The sequence below is a fragment of the Gopherus flavomarginatus genome, chromosome 5 (genome assembly GCF_025201925.1).
Source record: "Gopherus flavomarginatus isolate rGopFla2 chromosome 5, rGopFla2.mat.asm, whole genome shotgun sequence".
In the NCBI taxonomy this organism is placed as follows: domain Eukaryota; kingdom Metazoa; phylum Chordata; order Testudines; family Testudinidae; genus Gopherus; species Gopherus flavomarginatus.
The window spans coordinates 73,925,454-73,942,398 of NC_066621.1; the positions used below are offsets into that span (position 1 = coordinate 73,925,454).

At 39.7% G+C, this 16,945-nt stretch overlaps 1 protein-coding gene across 10 annotated transcripts in view; it reads right to left on the minus strand.

Annotated features, from left to right (window-relative positions):
* Positions 1-16,945, minus strand: part of NAV2 (neuron navigator 2) — a 356,425-nt gene that overhangs the window by 187,593 nt on the left and 151,887 nt on the right. For 6 of the 10 annotated variants that reach the window (XM_050955207.1, XM_050955204.1, XM_050955205.1 and 3 more), the window contains exons 5-7: positions 10,842-11,109; positions 9,024-9,092; positions 3,652-3,809 (exon numbers count right to left, since the gene is read on the minus strand). In XM_050955207.1, coding sequence (XP_050811164.1) covers positions 3,652-3,809; positions 9,024-9,092; positions 10,842-11,109 — 495 coding nt within the window. The remainder of the gene's footprint in view (positions 1-3,651; positions 3,810-9,023; positions 9,093-10,841; positions 11,110-16,945) is intronic. The other 4 variants (XM_050955210.1, XM_050955208.1, XM_050955206.1 and 1 more) reach the window with 1 other exon arrangement.

Consider the following 16,945-nt stretch of genomic DNA (forward strand, 5'->3'; position numbering starts at 1 on the left):
GGAAATTAAAACATAGGAAGATTAGAGAGGTAATAGCTTTTATTGGACCAACCTCTGAGGCTACCCTACATACAACACAGAAAGGTTAATGGCCATATTCTGAAAAGCGGCCCCTGAGTTTTGGATGCCCAACTTGAAATGCTGTGCAGAGTTGGCTCTAGGCTGTCTAAGGTAACAAAAGTCCAACTCAGGCTATTACATAAAATTGTTTATAAAAATCAGCAGAAGCTGAAGACAAATGGACTGGTACAAACTGGATTGTTTTAAAAAAAAATCTAGTAAAGTCCAGGTTGTCATGACAAGAAGATTAAAAAAACCTTTAGAAATGTGAGAAATGTTTATAGCTGAAAGCACCAAAATGTGTTTTGACTGGTTAATTTTAATGTGCTGAGGTTGCTACCACTTCTTGGACACTGCTTATCTATGAGTCACCAATGAGAGCAGAGGGACACATGAAATGGAGGGAGCAAACTTTACAGGTATGGTTACCATCTCCTCCATCTGCTGGTACCTTTATTGTCCTCATCCTGAAAGACACCTTAACCAGACTGAGCCAGAAAGTGGAAACCAAATGGCATTACCACCTCCACCAGCTGAGGCTAAATAATGAACGGAACCTGAAAGTTGGGCTTCCTGCCTCATGTATTATTCTCATTCCTCACCTTATTTCTTCTCCATCCTATCTTTCTCTTGCTGCCTTCTGTATAATAAAAGTCTGATTAAGTCAGCCAAGACAACTCTACCTTAGTAAAACTGCTGTGAGCCACAACCAGAAAGGCAACTAAAAGTGACATCATAAACATCCTAATGCCAGGACTCAGAGCATCTGATAAGTCCATGTGCTTGGCCTGTGTTTTTCCAGCAGCAAAGCTGCAAATGAAAATCAGCACCAAAGATCAGGAGCTGCATTTACTATCTGTCTTTTCTCTAACCTTTTGTGTGCATTTGTCTTGTTTTGTCTTCAAGATTGGACTTCAAGAAGAGCAGTAGCTCCAAACCATCTCAACTAAACTTTGTTTTTCCTGCTCAAGAGGATATTTAATACCATCTAAAAGACTGTCAAACAGATTTCCCTATAAAAGAATTTTTACAGCTAAAGAGAATAAGGAATACTGTTAAAATGAAAGCCTCACTTAATACTTTACACTTCAAATGCTTTAACTGTTTGTTATTCTTCTTCTGTGTCTTTAAGAAAAGGTTATAAAGATTTTTATTGGTGGTTGGTTCAACGGGAGTAAGCCAGTGATAAATTGATATGAAACCCTGGACCACATTTAACTGTTTAATGTTGTAACAGCAAACAAGAATTTTATTCCCTTCTTGGGCCTGAGCCATACCCTTATCATGACAAAGGCACCCCAAAATTGAGGCACCCAAAACAGTTACCATTTAGAAAGTGTCTCTTCTAATGATCAGCGCAAGGGCACAGAGAATCACTGGCACAGCTACAGATCAAAACCATGGCCCTAATTCTGCCCTGTCTGATTAATGGGATCTAATTCCTATATAACAGTATGTCTACACTATAGCAGCATAGCTATGGAGCTTCAGCTATGCCACCGTATTGTAGATGCTTCCTACATAGATGGAAGGTTTTTTTCTGTCAATTTAATATTCCACCTATCGGAGAGGTAGTAGCTAGGTTGACAGAATTCTTCCATCAACCTGGCTGCATCTACAGTGGGGGTTAAGTCAACCAAACTACGTTGCACAGCTCTGAGCAATATGGCTAGGTTGACCTAAGTTTTAGGTAGCAAAGAGTCCTGTGGCACCTTATAGACTGACAGACGTTTTAGAGCATGAGCTTTCGTTGGATGCATGCCAAAGTGGGTATTCACCCACGAAAGCTCATGCTCCAAAACGTCTGTTAGTCTATAAGGTGCCACAGGACTCTTTGCTGCTTTTACAGATCCAGACTAACATGGCTACCCCTCTGATACCTAAGTTTTAGGTGTAGACCAGGCCTAAGTGAGGTCAGAATTGTTGCCCATGAGTCCTTAGTCCCAAAGCTGTTAACTGCTGTCTGCTCTTATTAGATGGACCTGAGCAAGTAGGATCTTGGATGGCACAATTAGTAGCAGTAAGATGATGTCTTGATAGTACTGATATTGCAGTGATCTATAAGGAATTAGTTACAAAGTAGGAAATTGAGTGTTTTGTGACTGAACAAACAATTGATAATTTATTTCAGTGAATGCAAAGAAAACAGTAAATCTAAAAATATTGTAACTTCCCTCTCCCCAAGTTTATAAACATTCTAAATCAGTGAAGCTCATTCAGCTCCTTCTATAGGGAAAGAGTTCACAGGAGGAAGCAGAGCTGTAGATTGTATCAACATGAACCTCTGATCTCCCTCTTGTAAAAGGCTGCCAAGATCGAGATGAAAATTAAACTGACACAGTGGGAAGATACACAGCAGGAAGACTAGTGAAGAACCAAAAAGGAGAGGTGGAATTGCAGCAGCAGGAGAGGAAAAAGAATCAGTACCTTAAAGAACAGGAAGGAATATTTTTCTTTTCTACCTAAAACTAGTATTGACCTATTAAGCAAGAGCTGTATCATACAGTCGTTAAATAAAAGGCACACTTATTTACAGTTCCTCAGTACGAGGAACATATTTAAATTCATGCTGAAACGTAATGCCTGGTATGAATCACTACAGTCATATTTAGTACTAAACTGTTTCATTATCAAGTTTAAGTTTAACACCACTGAGAGAGCCTCCTCGCATTATGCTTTTTCTCTATTATGTATACAGCAAGCTCAGAAGGTAATACAATGGGATATCAAGCATGAGTGCTTGTTACATGTTGTGATACCTTAGAGATGCCTGTTAACAAGAAAAATAAAGGACTGGTGGCTGGAATTATTTTGAAAGATAATTTATCCAGAAACAAAGATGACAAAGCACTGTAGTAGGCTAGGAACAAAGAAAATGTATAGTAAATTCAAAACAAACTGCTAACAGAAATCCTCATCTATGCAGCATGCACTGAAGAATGCCTGATCCAGAGCTCACTGAAGTCAATATAAAGATTCCCATTGACTTCAATCAGTTTTATCTCAGGCCTCAAGACAAGTTTGCAAGCATGGAACCATAGAGGGCCATAGGAAAAAGAGAGGCACATCTCTAGCAGTGGGACTGTTTTAAAAGGAAAACAAATTTTGGGGAGGGACGGTCTCAAATGCAGATACCTACTCTGACTCTTACTAAGCTTTTCCCCAGTCTTGTTTTAAAAATGCCTGTGCATACATGAGATTGCCGCTTACTCATTCAAGTGTATTTCCTTCTGGCACATTTTTTTGGTCACCTATTTTTGTTAAATACCTATCAGCCACACTCCCAGTGACTTTATCTATTTCCACTGAAATTGACAGCAAACAACCCTACCAACTTTAGTGGGAAAAGGATCTCAGACACAGTTTTTAAGTCCTTCTAGAGGGAGTGCTGTTGGTTTAAGTGGAAGTATGCTACAGAAGGATTGAGTGAAAGCTATGCAAGGGCCCTAGGATCTGACCCTGTACTTGCAACAGACTACATATCAGAGAGATGTTTCCATCTCTTCTGGAGCTCCAGTTGTACTTCATTTCCACTGAACAAAACCAAAGCAAAGCAGATCTGAGGAAGTACAAAAGGTTCATGGCACCTACCTTTTTCATTGCTATTTGATGGAGGTGGTTGTGGATTAACAGGTTTAGATTTGTCGTAGTTGTTAAAGCTCTGGCTGCGCCGGTTGTTGGCACTGATAGACCCACGAGTTTTGGTTTCGCTGCCTGCAGCAGATACCCTCGTGGTGGGACCTGGAAGTCTGTTAAGAAAAATAACAAAACAGGATAACGTACTCATAAGAAAAACCACCAATTTGGAACAGGAAAAGACAACTGAAAACCATGTGTAATCCGAGAATAAATGGAGCAAGGCAAGAGAATTTTGTGGGTTTTTAAAGGAATTTAACCAAGCTACCACAAAAATATCCTGGATAAAAATATACATAACAGTGACTACAGTAGTAGTTTGAATTGCTTTACATCAGGAAAACCCCTTGAACTGGATATTGTACTATTATTCCAAGATGTGATTTTCGGATTTAAAACATTCAGAACCCAGTTCTGACACCCTTATCTAAGTTGATTAGCACAGTACTTGGCAAGTAGTCTGGTTGGTTTCAATGGGACTACTAGAAGTACTACTCAATCTAAGGTGGCAGAATCAGGTCTCAATCATTTTTCTTCAGTGCTATAGCCCTTGGTCTTAATCTTGTCTCCCTTATGCCAGTGTAAACAAGAAGCAACCCCAGTGAATTCAATGGATTTGTGCTGCTGTAAAATTGGTGTAAAAATTTGGCCTTATGTTCCTAAATTAGACTGCTGAAATGCGTTCTACATAGGACTACATCCAATTCAGAAACAGACAATGGGGCAAAAATGTGGCTGTTGCTTAGCAACTGGCATTTCTCTATAGGGAACACATTACATTTGTGCTCTGGGAACTGAACTGGCTACCAACTGATTTTCAATGGAAGGTTAATATTGTTTATTTTTGGATCTACAAAACCTTCTAAGGTTTGAATTCTGGCTGCCTCGGAGATCACTACTCTCCCCATGTAGTAGCACAGCAGTGGGATCAGCTGAAGAGCTTGAGGAGCTGAACAGCCCCCTGCAGGATGCTTATAGTCATGTTTTGTCAACAAAGGGTCCTCACTGGAATGCATTTCCCTTTTGATCCAGCCTTTATCTGCTTTATCAGGCTTTTTCTGGGGAGAGGAAATCTGGGTTTTAGAATAGGATGATGGGAATGATTTCTTCTATGATGTGATTTTTTAGGGGTAGCTGGTATTTTTAAAAAAAGCCCAATGGAGTTAGATGACCAACTCTCAGTGAATTTGAATAAGATATGGGCTTCTCATGCCTTCAGATGAGGCACTCTTGAAAATCAGAGTCTTCATATATGTACAGCACATTTTTATGAATCTAAATAAATGAAATACAGGAAAAACAAAATATGAAATAATGCCCTCAAAGTACATACCTGTAGAGAATTGTTGAGACTTTCGAGTACCTTCGAAAGTAGTGTGACATCTTCATTTTTGAGGCTAAAAACCAGAATCATGTATGGTGGCAACATTGAAAGACATGAGCTATTCTCAACCTTTATTGTTTTCAGTGTAAGTAAAAAATAAAATTGTCTATAAAATCACTGTGACCTAAATGAAGTGTACCACCAATGAGCCTAATCCAGAAACCCTTATTATCATAGTGCAGTAAAACTTTACTCACGGAATACTGCCATGGGGGATTCAATGTGCAAAATCATTGTTACATCTATACCACCATTAGCACTGGAAAGTTGGGAGGGGGGCTTTAACACTGCTTTCATAATCAACTAACTCTTCAGAGATTAGTGAAGGGGAAATGAAAAAATAAAAAAGGGAAAAGCATAAATGTTAACACATGCATGCACTTGCTTCCAAAGCTCAGAGGAGGACAAAATATATGGGCACCACTAAAAACAAAAATATTGTATTTATACATTCACATTACCACAGCCTCTGGCACATAACATTATGGGTTTTGAGGTTTACTTTGTTGTATCCCAGACAACCGCCTTAAGTTCTCAACTGTTCATGAAGAACCTCAGCCAGTTTCAACACTAGGGGATGCTAGAAAATTATATATGGCATTGATCAAAGACAAATTAAACTTAGAACAACCTGAAATACTTTATCTATTGAAAAGAAGGCTACAAATGAAGAGGCAGAAGGTGGTGAGGAGAAAAGATGGGAAACATGAACACTTAGGGCTCTCGGTCCCATTTTTGATCTTTTCCTTGAAGTTGGCAGGGCAAGAGAGTTCATGCAGAGCCTATACTATTTAATAGATGTTGAATTCAGTCTTTTGCAGGCAGGAAGAGCCTTCAGGCTACATCACTTAACAGTCTGTTCTAAACAAACACTCCACATTGTTACCTACTATGTTCTAACACCCACAATAGAGCTACTGGACTATTTTAGAATTCGTTCCCTACTCTTTTTTTTTTTTCCTGGTAGGATTAGTGGATGAGAAAAGAGTTATTCTTCCTAAACGGTCCTCAGTAGTGCTGTAAAGAATTGGAACAAAATGGTTTGCTCAGAAAAGTGAAGGGGACAGCACAGACGCATTGACCAGCAGAGAGCACAGGTTGTCAATTCAGTCATTATTGTAATTGCTAGTTATATAAATATGTATAAAATAGAGAATACATGTAAGAATAAACACTTAGGAAGCAGATATATTGTCAAAGCACTTATCCTTCCATCAGATTCCTGATGTGTGTTTATCTGATTAATTTTGTTTTAAGCACATATCTTTTTACTTGCCCAGGACACTTTGGAAGTGAATATAGCTACTTTGACTATGGCAACACTACAGCTGTAAGCTCTGTAGCCATAGCCTTTGTAGGGAAAAATCTAGTTTCAGAATGGACCTGCTGGTTTTTTGTTAGCAGAGATCAGGTACAAAGTTAAGAGAACACTCTCAGTTATTGCTCTTCAGCACCTTTAGCTAGCTAATATGTGAACTAACTCAGACTGTAACCATGTCTGAGGGTGAACCTGATGCATCTCAGGTGTCAAGTTAGTGTTACGGTTTGGCTACACTTGCAGCTGTACAGCACTGCCGCGGGAGTGCTCCTGCGGAAGCGCTTTGAAGTGCGAGTGTGGTAGCGGCGCCAGTGCTGGGAGAGAGCTCTCCCAGTGCTGCAGGTACTCCACCTCCCTGTGGGGATTAGCTTACAGTGCTGGGAGCCGTGCTCCCAGCGCTGGGGCACTGTTTACACTGAGGCTTTACAGCGCTGTAACTTGCTGCGCTCAGGGGGGTGTTTTTTCACACCCCTGAGCGAGAAAGTTGCAGCGCTGTAAAGCACCAGTGTAGCCAAGGCCTTAGGCATGAAACAGAGTAGGGAGACTCAATAAGACTTAAAAGGTGATTCAGAATATGGGTTCTAGCATAAAACATCTTTCTGATGCCGAGACCTTCCCTTCACCAAATAAAATACAAAATGTGGGGGACGTGAATCCAAATTTTAGGACAGGAGTAATGCGGTTACATTTCCACATTACAGAAAGGGATACAATTTGCTGGTTAGTGCACAAGATGAGTAAAAATGTCAAATAAACTACAATAGTTAAAGCAGAACTACAGTGGAATTCCTAATTAAGCACATGACAGCATACTACACCTCTATCCTGATATAACGCTGTCCTCGGGAGCCAAAAAATCTTACTGCATTATAGGCAAAACCGTGTTTTATCAAACTTGCTTTGATCTGCTGGAGTGCGCAGCCCTGCCCACCCCCCCCAAGCACTGCTTTACCGCGTTATATCCGAATTCATTTTATATCAGGTCGCGTTATATCGGGGTAGAGGTGTAATATCAAGAGTAATACTAATCACAAGAAAGTCTATGATTAATACCAAAGGTATTAGTAATAATTAAAGCAGCCCTTTTAAGTGCTGCTGTGAGGGGTTGCTCATAGCGGTTAGCATTCAAGTCAAGCTGTGATTAAGGACAAAATGGACAGAAACACCTATTACTCATTTTCAGTGAGATTAGCTGTTCTCTGCTACAGGGCGACAGGGAGTCCAGTACCAGTGATGAAATATTTGTTTTGTCTCATCTGACACACTTGACTAAGTTCCATTTTTTATTACCCAAGAGAAAACTAGTCCTGACATTAGTAATTTCAACAGTGTAGAAATGAAAAGAATAACTGGTACACAAATTGTGTAAATCTTCACTTTTCAAACCTTCCCTTTTCAAAATGAAAAGCTCACAAGAATGACCAAGATCCATTATTTTCTTGCCAACATAGAATCATAAGATTGGAAGGGACCTGGAGAGGTCATCTAGTCTGGTCCCCTACACTTATGGCAGGACTAAGTATTATCTAGGCCATTCCTGACAGGTGTTTGTCTAACCTGTTCTTAAAAATCTCCAATGATGGAGATTCCACAGCCTCCCTAGGCAATCTATTCCAGAGCTCAACTACTCTGACAGTTAGGAAGTTTTTCCTCATGTCCAACCTAAACCTCCCTTACTGCAGTTTAAGCTCATTGCTTCTTGTTCTATCCTCAGAGGTTAAGAAAACAATTTTTTCCTTTCTCCTTGTAACAACCTTTTATGTACTTGAAAACTGTTATGTCCCCTCTCCGTCTTCTCTTTTCCAGACTAAACAAACCAATTTTTTTTAATCTTCCCTCATAGATCATGTTTTCTAGACCTTTAATCATTTTTGTTCCTCTTCTCTGGACTCTCTCCAATTTGTCCACATCCTTCCTGAAATGTGGCACCCAGCACTGGACATAATACTCCAGCTGAGGCCTAATCAGCATGGAGTAGAGAGGAAGAATTACTTCTCATGTCTTGCTTACAATATTCCTGCTAATACATCCCAGAATTATGTTCGCTCTTTTTGCAACAGCATTGCACTATTGCACTCCTTTCTAGGCAGTAATTTTCCATTTTGTACGTGTGTAACTGACTGTTCCTTCCTAAGCGGAGTAATTTGAATTGTTCTTATTTAATTTCACCCTATTTACTTCAGATCATTTCTGCAGTTTGTCCAGATCATTTTGAATTTTAATCCTGTCCTCCAAATCATTTGCAAGCCCTCCCAGCTTGGTATCGTTCGCAAACTTATAAGTATACTCTGTATGCCATTATCTAAATCATTGATGAAGATATTGAATAGAACGGGACCCAGAACTGATCCCTGTGGGCTCCCTCTCGTTATGTCCTTCCAGCATGATTGTGAACCTGAGTGACTCTACCCTCTCTCCTAATTAACAAAAGAAAAGTTGACCAAATATACGCAGTATTAGAGAGAACACAAGGGGATGCTCTCTAATACTGCGTATATTTTAGCTATTCTAAATGCTTGGCTACAAACCATCAGACAAATAATTTAAAGATGAACCCTAAACATGCAGTTGGAAATCTTGAAAGGAGGATTATCCATGCTTCACAGAAGAGGAAGAAGTGCTAACCTAGAAGTCTTTTTCTGACCGAGAGTGAATCGGATGATTTTGCTTTGAGATGAGTCCCTGGGTGATGCACTGTACGACAGGAAAGAAAAAGCGGAAGAAAAAGAGTGAGCAAAGAAGAAACATTCACAAAACGCTACTGAGCTGAGCCAATGATTTTAGAAAAGGGAATTTTTCCCATACGTTTCACATGACAAAGAGCTTCTCCCCCAGCATAACTCCTCAGACTTGATTCATTTTCTATAATGTGTGTTAGATTCAGAACTGAGGTGCAGCACTAGCCTAAACAGACCAGGTTTGTATGTTACTGCAAAGTCAAGTTTTATTATTCATTTCTTTCTAACTTGTTATTATATACAATGGTCTGAAGAAACTGAACGAATTGGTAACGTTAATGCATGCTACAGTCAATTCACAACTCTCCCAATACACAAATCCTCAGGTTAGAAGTTTGGTTTTGACTGATTTTTTTTAAATTACTTCGATTTTAATTCAATTCATAAACTACTTTGCAGGCACCAGACCAATGTTCAAGTGTTGAGAAAGGATCACAGAAACAAGTTCTTGTTGCTCAGCTTTATTTTACAGTAATTATTCTGCACTGAAGCTTATGACGATTTCATATGACTGTTACAAAAAATGGCTATGTTCAATTACAGAAAAAAAAATCCCTGTTTTGTTGAATAAAAAGAAAGCCCAGTTTATGCTGAAAGACCAAAAATGGAACAAGCTTTGACAACTGTCCCACTTGGCCAGACTCATCTTAAGGATTTATACTTCTGGTGCGGTTTTTGGTATTTGGAAACTAGCCTTGCTGTAGCACTCAATTTAAAATTACAAACTGATTTGCAGTGTTATACTGAAAACAAATCAGTGCCCATATATTTAGAACAGGAGATAAAAGAGGTGTACAAGTATGTCTTTAGTGTGCTAAATCCTGCTCACTTTACTCCCATCGCCCTTACAGGGGTATGCAGTCCAATAGATGGAAGTACACAGAATCGGTACAGCATGGGCACTGTCTCCACTTTTGTGCATGAAATCTAACTTGGAAGGACCATCTTTGAGTATCAGAGGATAGCTTAATTCTCACAGTACATTCAATGCCTGGTCTCTTTTTGGGGATTGCCAACAAGGTGCCAGTTGTAATGTGGACATTTGTCTAATGACAACCAGAGTCAGACCATCGAACTCATTTCTTATGAGCCATGAAAAAGCTATCAGATTGGTAATGACTTTTCGATAACAAACTTAGGCTGGATTTGAACCAACAGTAAAGGTGAAGGTATTTCTCAATGGAGATTTCTTTCGTTTTTATCCAAACGCTTCAGCAAGGATCTTAAAATAAAAAAAAATATAAGACACAAATCACCATGCTTAGTGGAATCCCTGTAAAGATATATTTAATATAAAAGTCCAGACTTAATCTTGTTAGTGTCCTCTAGGCCACCATCCCTGGTTTTGTGTAAATGACTGTGCTGTTGCCTGACAAGTACACCTAATTAAATGCTTTGCCAGCATAAAGCAAAAGAAATAAAGCCACCACACTTTAATAATAATAAAAAAAAAAACAACTAAATCCTGCTTACTCATGTAGCAGGCATTTTAAACCTGTATAAATGAACATTGCTGTCACAGACAGAACTTCATTATTACTTCTAGTTTGACTTCAAGGGGTGTGAAATCGATTGCTGTGCAGCTTTCACCTTCTGATAAGATGAGACACTAAATGCCTTCTGTTCTAAGGAGAAACTACTATAGGGGCTGTTTTTGTTTCTGAAATGCCTTAAAACAGAAAAAAAAAAATAGAAAACATCCCACCTTGACTGCATTTCTGGTTGTGCTTTTAATTGATGATGTGCAGTTTGCTGGGGCTGTTGGCACTGAGTTTGGAGTGAAGCCGGCATCTGTTGCTGTTGCACCCCAACTGGACACTGGGATGGAGGCCCTGGTTGCTGGAATACTGTTGGAGGTTGCTGAGATGGATGGTGCTGCGGATGTTGTTTCTGTGGCTGCTGCTGCTGCTGCTTATACCGAGACAAGCTGAAGAAAAGTCCTAGAATGGCCTTTAGATTCCCATTCCTGATTTCTGTAAGGCAATTTTTTAAAAGTCACTTGTCAACTACCAGTTTAGTCTTTTCTTACCGTACAATGGCTTATTTCAGCATTCAAGCTGTTCATAATACTGCCTGAATTTAATTCCTTTAGGATACGACAGACTTCCTGCAAAACTAATTGGTATCACAGTTGATTAACATTGGGCATCAACCACAAAGTAAATTAGTTATTTCTCCCCTACAGTGATTGCAGTGGATGTATTAGAAATGAAAAACATGTTGTGAACTGGTGCATTTTAATAAAGAATTCCTTTAAGCCAAAATTAAGATGCAAAAATCAAATGCAATGTAGCAACGTCATGCTGCAAATGATTTGCTGTAAGTTCTAGTCCTCAATGTGCATGATGGGGAGGAACCACACAGTCACACAGAATTGCATTGTTTTCATTATGTCAGTTTAATTTATTTCAAATATGAAAATCTAATATACTTGAATTAAGAAACAGAATTAGTGCATATATTAGTGGCTATACTTAAACTAGATAATTACTAGTCTGGTCTTTTCACAAGGCAATAAGGGCCTGGTGTCCACAACACATCTGAAGAAATTAGCAGTGAATTTGTAAACATTTAAGTTTCTGATTGTCACATGTTCTATCTTGCATATTCTCTCTCTCTCTCACACACACACACACACACACACACGAACAAGGGTCCTGTGGTGAAAAAACAGTATGTGGTTATGCACCATAATGCATATGCCCAAGGGGCTACATTAAGGTTGCACAGACAACTTTAAAACTGTTATTTCCTAACTTTTGAGTGCTCCATTTTGCTGTCTTTTATGTGTTTTTAAATGAGGGGTTCAGAGTGCAGAACGGGCTCTGGGCTAGGGCAGGGGGATGGGGTGCAGTGGGGTGATGGCTCTGGCTGGGGGTGCAGGCTCTGGGGTGGGGCTGGGATGAGGGGTTTAGGGGGCAGGAGGGGGCTCCAGGCTGGGGGTGAGGCCAAGGGGTTCAGAATGTGGGAGGGGGTTCCAGGCTGAGGCAGGGGGTTGGGGTGTGGGACGGGGTGTGGGCTCTGGGATGGGTCCGGAAATTGGGGGTTCAGAGTGCAGGAGGGGGCTCTGTGGGCACAGGTGCCACACCTCACCCAATCTGCAATTGCAGGGAAGTCCTTCTTAGCCCAAGTGTAGACAGAATCTTGTGGAAATATAGCTGCTAAAATCTAAGAAGCCTCTACTGAGCATGTGCAAACAGCAATTTTTTTAAAGGCTTATAACTTGACCAAATTTGGGCTGGTTTTCACAGGAACAGAAGACGACATACCTTACCAAATATCAAGTTCCTGCTTCACACCATAGGGGCTCTGAAAGTTGCCAGAATTTTTTTTTAAACATTGATTCAACATTCCCCTCCCCCCCACCTTGTTCTCAGATATAGCTGAACTGTTTTGGCAAAATATTTCAAAATAATTCAACCTGAGGCAGACAGACACTCAGGAAGGAAAAATTCAGCTCAAATGATAAGTGATAAGCAGCTCAAATGATAGCAAGTGATAAGCAACTGAAAACAGGACCTTATAATAGGAGATGTCAGGCAACCTCAATAATAAGTGGTGCTACCAGCCCTGCCTTTAAATGTATAATTTGATATATGTGAGTGCATGCTCATCTGCTGTGTTAATCAGAAGAGAAACCTGGTTTTAACATTGTCTTAGAAACACAGAAAATAAGAACCCACACAAAAATATACCCTTAAAACAATGAAAAGCAAAACAAGGAACAAAGAAAACCTCTTCTATACCTTGACAATATTTTCACATTGTCTATCATTTGTCTAAGCAAAATGTATCTTCTAAACAGGATACAAGAAAAATTATACCCACAGACTTTGGACTCAATGGTGTTTCCACTGAAGTAAAAGAAAAACTTCCATTAACTGCATAGGGAGCATAAGAATAAGCAAAATATTTCAAACAGGCCTTTCAGGTTCTCTTATCTTAAAAGATGGACTGAGGCAATTCATCTGGCAGTTTGTCACTGGACTTTGCACACAGAGAGTACTTCAGCCTCACTGTGTTTTGCCAGTGAGTACCATCTGAATTACTTCCATTTCAAATTCCCCTTCTCTGTTTTGCGTCAGTATAAACACACATACTGGGTTATGAGAGCATGAGCATGTAACCCAATCATTTTCATTTTGGCCACACAGAAAAAAGAAGGGCTCTTTATTTATATTTTAAGTTTTAAACAAATATTGCCAGATGTTCTGGTTTCAGAGAAATGCAGGGTTTAAAAAAGAAGCCCCACCCACCCAGCCCCCAATCCGTAGATTGGACATCTCCATGCAGTGACATCTGCTGTTCTTTGTTGCTCCTACTGCTTTGACTTCCAATTTTGAAAAGCTGCCCAAGAAACTTTCTTTCTTGACACAAAAGTATGCAAGACTCAGTGGCAAGGCAACAGGAAAATCCACAGAAAACAAGGAAGTAAATCAACAGGATAGGGATAATGTTAGTGTCTGGGACAATTAGAATGAAATCTCAGGACTATACTGCAGCTGTTAAGAGTTAAAAAGTTGCTACATGTGGAATCTAAAAAACTGAAGCCAAGAAGGAATGAAGGAGAAAAAATACTGAGTAAAGTTTTCTTTCCAGTGCCCTAAAGCATCTAGCACTATGAGAATAAAATGAACAGATTTACAATGAGTAGAATAGGCTAGCCAGGTGGTTTAGTAGGAGCACTTTGTAGCACTACACAATGGACCAGAATTCAGGTGCACAGATTAGTTCTGAATGCAAGGGTTGACAGAGAGTAGGCCTCTTGCAGAGGCAACACATGCAGCTCCTTGGCATGGGAGAACGATGCTCACATCACTTTTAGGAAACTTTCTCTGCCCAACACCAAAAGTTTTTGAAGGCAACTACATCCCTTCTCAGCCAGAACAACAAGTGAGGCTGAGATAGGCTATTAAAGAAAACAAAAGGGGACGCTATCAAAAAAAAGGTTCACTATAACTGCATATAATATAGGTCTGAGGGACCAAAAATTTCATGGGTGGACACTCCTCAGAGCCTATCCAGAAAGCCAGCTGCTACCACTTTCCTTTTAGTGGTGTTGTGTGTGTTCTAGAAAAAATTAATCCCACCCAGGGAACAACATTAGAAAGTAGCCAAGAGTGATGTGATATTCCTATATGCAGAAAGTCCTCTCGGATTAGGAGATTTAGCCATAGGGAAAGAAGGAAAATTGTTTAATTTACCAAGAAGAGGTGGGACTGACAGATTTCCAATAAATTCAAACCAACTCAGCAGAAATACAGACTCTGCTTAGGACTCTTGTCAATCAAAGAGAAAGAAAAAATTGCTTGCAAAGTACAAGCTGCAGTTGAGCTGAAAGTAATTTAGCTACACAAGCATGAATTTCAGTACAAAGGCAAAAAAATATAGACATGGTCGAAATTAGATAGTGGTTGTTCTGAAGACTAGTAAAATGTTTCCTTTTATCACTTTATGGTTTCACAATTTGCTCAGTTGATCTCTATCCAGCTAATCTATTAATTCACAGGTGGTGCAACTGCTATCTACAAAGAAAGTATTAGTTCCTACTGCACATACACAGCATCTGTAATCTGCAAAGCCTTAGCAATTAGAAACACTATTTGGAAAGTGGTGAGAATAAGTAGAGAGCTGGAATTCCAACAAGCCAGAAACTGGGCCTGCATCAGTCCAGAGAACAGCATAGGCATGCATACAAAGCTCAAACTGATGAGTAACTAGAGGAAAAATGGCAGTGGAGAGAGAAGCCAAGAGCTCCTCCACATCTCCACAGAAACTTGCCCTTGTTAACATACACTAGCTGAGGTCTTAGTTTGTAAGCTCTTTGGTGCAGGGACTGTCTCTTTGTCCTATGTTTCTACGTTCCTTCCACAACAGGGTCCTGGTCCATGGCTAGGGCTCCTAAGGTAATAGAAGTAATAAGAGTGTGCCTACATTGGAGCCCACTTAAATAAGTGTAGCTTTACTTTACTGAGGAGTACAAATTACACTTCCAGTCATAGTGAACCTCCTTCTTATAGTAAAGGTGTAGAAAAAAATGGATGCACTCTAGAGCAATCCAGAGGAGGCTTCAGTTTATATTTCCATTCTGAACTGATTATAAACTCCTACTTCCTCCTGGCTGAACATTTGCAAAGGGAGTAAATACAATTATTTGCATTTGACCCACGGGATCTTAGCAACCTGCGCCCAACACTTTACTGGCTTGTTTGGTTATGTCATTGTTTAACCGGGTTCAATGTTTTTATTTGTTTTTTATGAGATGACTGCTTTCCGTCACGGTTAACATGCATCTCCCAGAGTAAGGTTTAAATTAAATGTTGCTTTCAAGTCCAAAAATGTCAATCTTCAATCTTTTTAGTAGTATATTTAGTCCCTTACATGGAAGAGTAAGACAGGTAATTCATTTCGCTACTATTGTAGTAGCCACTAGTGGCATCCCCCTGGCTGCCATCAAGTTTGCGCTGTTGTATCCTTTGGAGACTGACTTATGTCACTGTGAAAGGTACCATATATAAATACTGAATTAGTAGATGTCATGAGAATGGGCTCTGCTGAGAGTGGTTTGTGATCTGGTGGGAGAGCCTATGGACCTCTAAGGTTAGCTGAGTAAAGAATTTTACTCAAGACAGTTTTCTCATCACCTCAGCTGGTTTGTCTGGGATTTTGTAGCATATTGACAAAGTTACACAAGGTGAAACATCCATGGAAATGTCTCTCTTATCCGGGTTGAAAACGGGAGTTTATTGTGCAGAAGCAGCCAGGTTCGCCTTTTCTGTTTTATCATCATATATGGACATACAGGGCTTCCACTTTTAGAGGCTTTAGGCTGAATCCCACTCACTTCACTCAATTGAGTAGCCCTTGATTATAAGGGGACTATTTGGGTGAAAATGGGAGACACGATTTGGCCCATTATCTTAAAGCTTCTCCTAGGAGGGGAAGATGACTTCTGTTCCCTATGTCTGAATCCAATTTAGGGCACTCAGTAGGAAAGGATTGTTTACATTGAGCCAACTGTTCTCATATTGTCAGAATTCTACTGCATGTATTAATGGTCTGCTGCCCTGCTTTCTGCACATTATCATTATCAAGATGAATAAACTTATTATTTTTTTAAACCCACACCATTTTTAAAGTGGAAGTTAAATCCTCATGTATTGCAATGAGGGAGAGCCCCAGACAATAAGTTCTGGGTGCAAATGAAATGAAGGTGACTGAGAGGGAGAAAGGGGGCCTTTAAGATCTTTTCTGAATCTCAAAAGAGCATCTTTAGTTTGAAGTAGGAATTGCACTAGCTCTCTCCGCCCTACGATATGGCATATTTGAATATGCTGTAGTAGGGCAAGGTGCATTTGGTGGACATTGCAAATGTTGCTGGCCACTTATGCCTAGAAACTGGGTGATGCTATATCTTTATTAAATTACTTGAATGTACTTTACAGTCAGAAAACCTATGTACACAACAGTTTCCCCATATATTTCATCCCCTGTGGATTATCTGGGGTATATTTTAACAACATCACTTATTTTCAATAGGAGATGGTTTGTTTCATTTCAGACTTGAAGCTACAGGGGTTACCATCCAACCATGTCAAAAAAGAGTCTTAAGTTCACAGCCAGAGTCTAATAAGATGTAAAGTGCTGTGAAAAGAAACTTCAGTGGAAAACCCTGAAACTGAAACAAATGGACGTTAAATATGACTTTATGCTTAGAGGAAGCAATTATTTCAGGTAATTTATCACCCCACTGAAAATCCACTTTTGGGGGGAACAAATGTGGAACTAGTAGTTTGTGAGTACCAAACT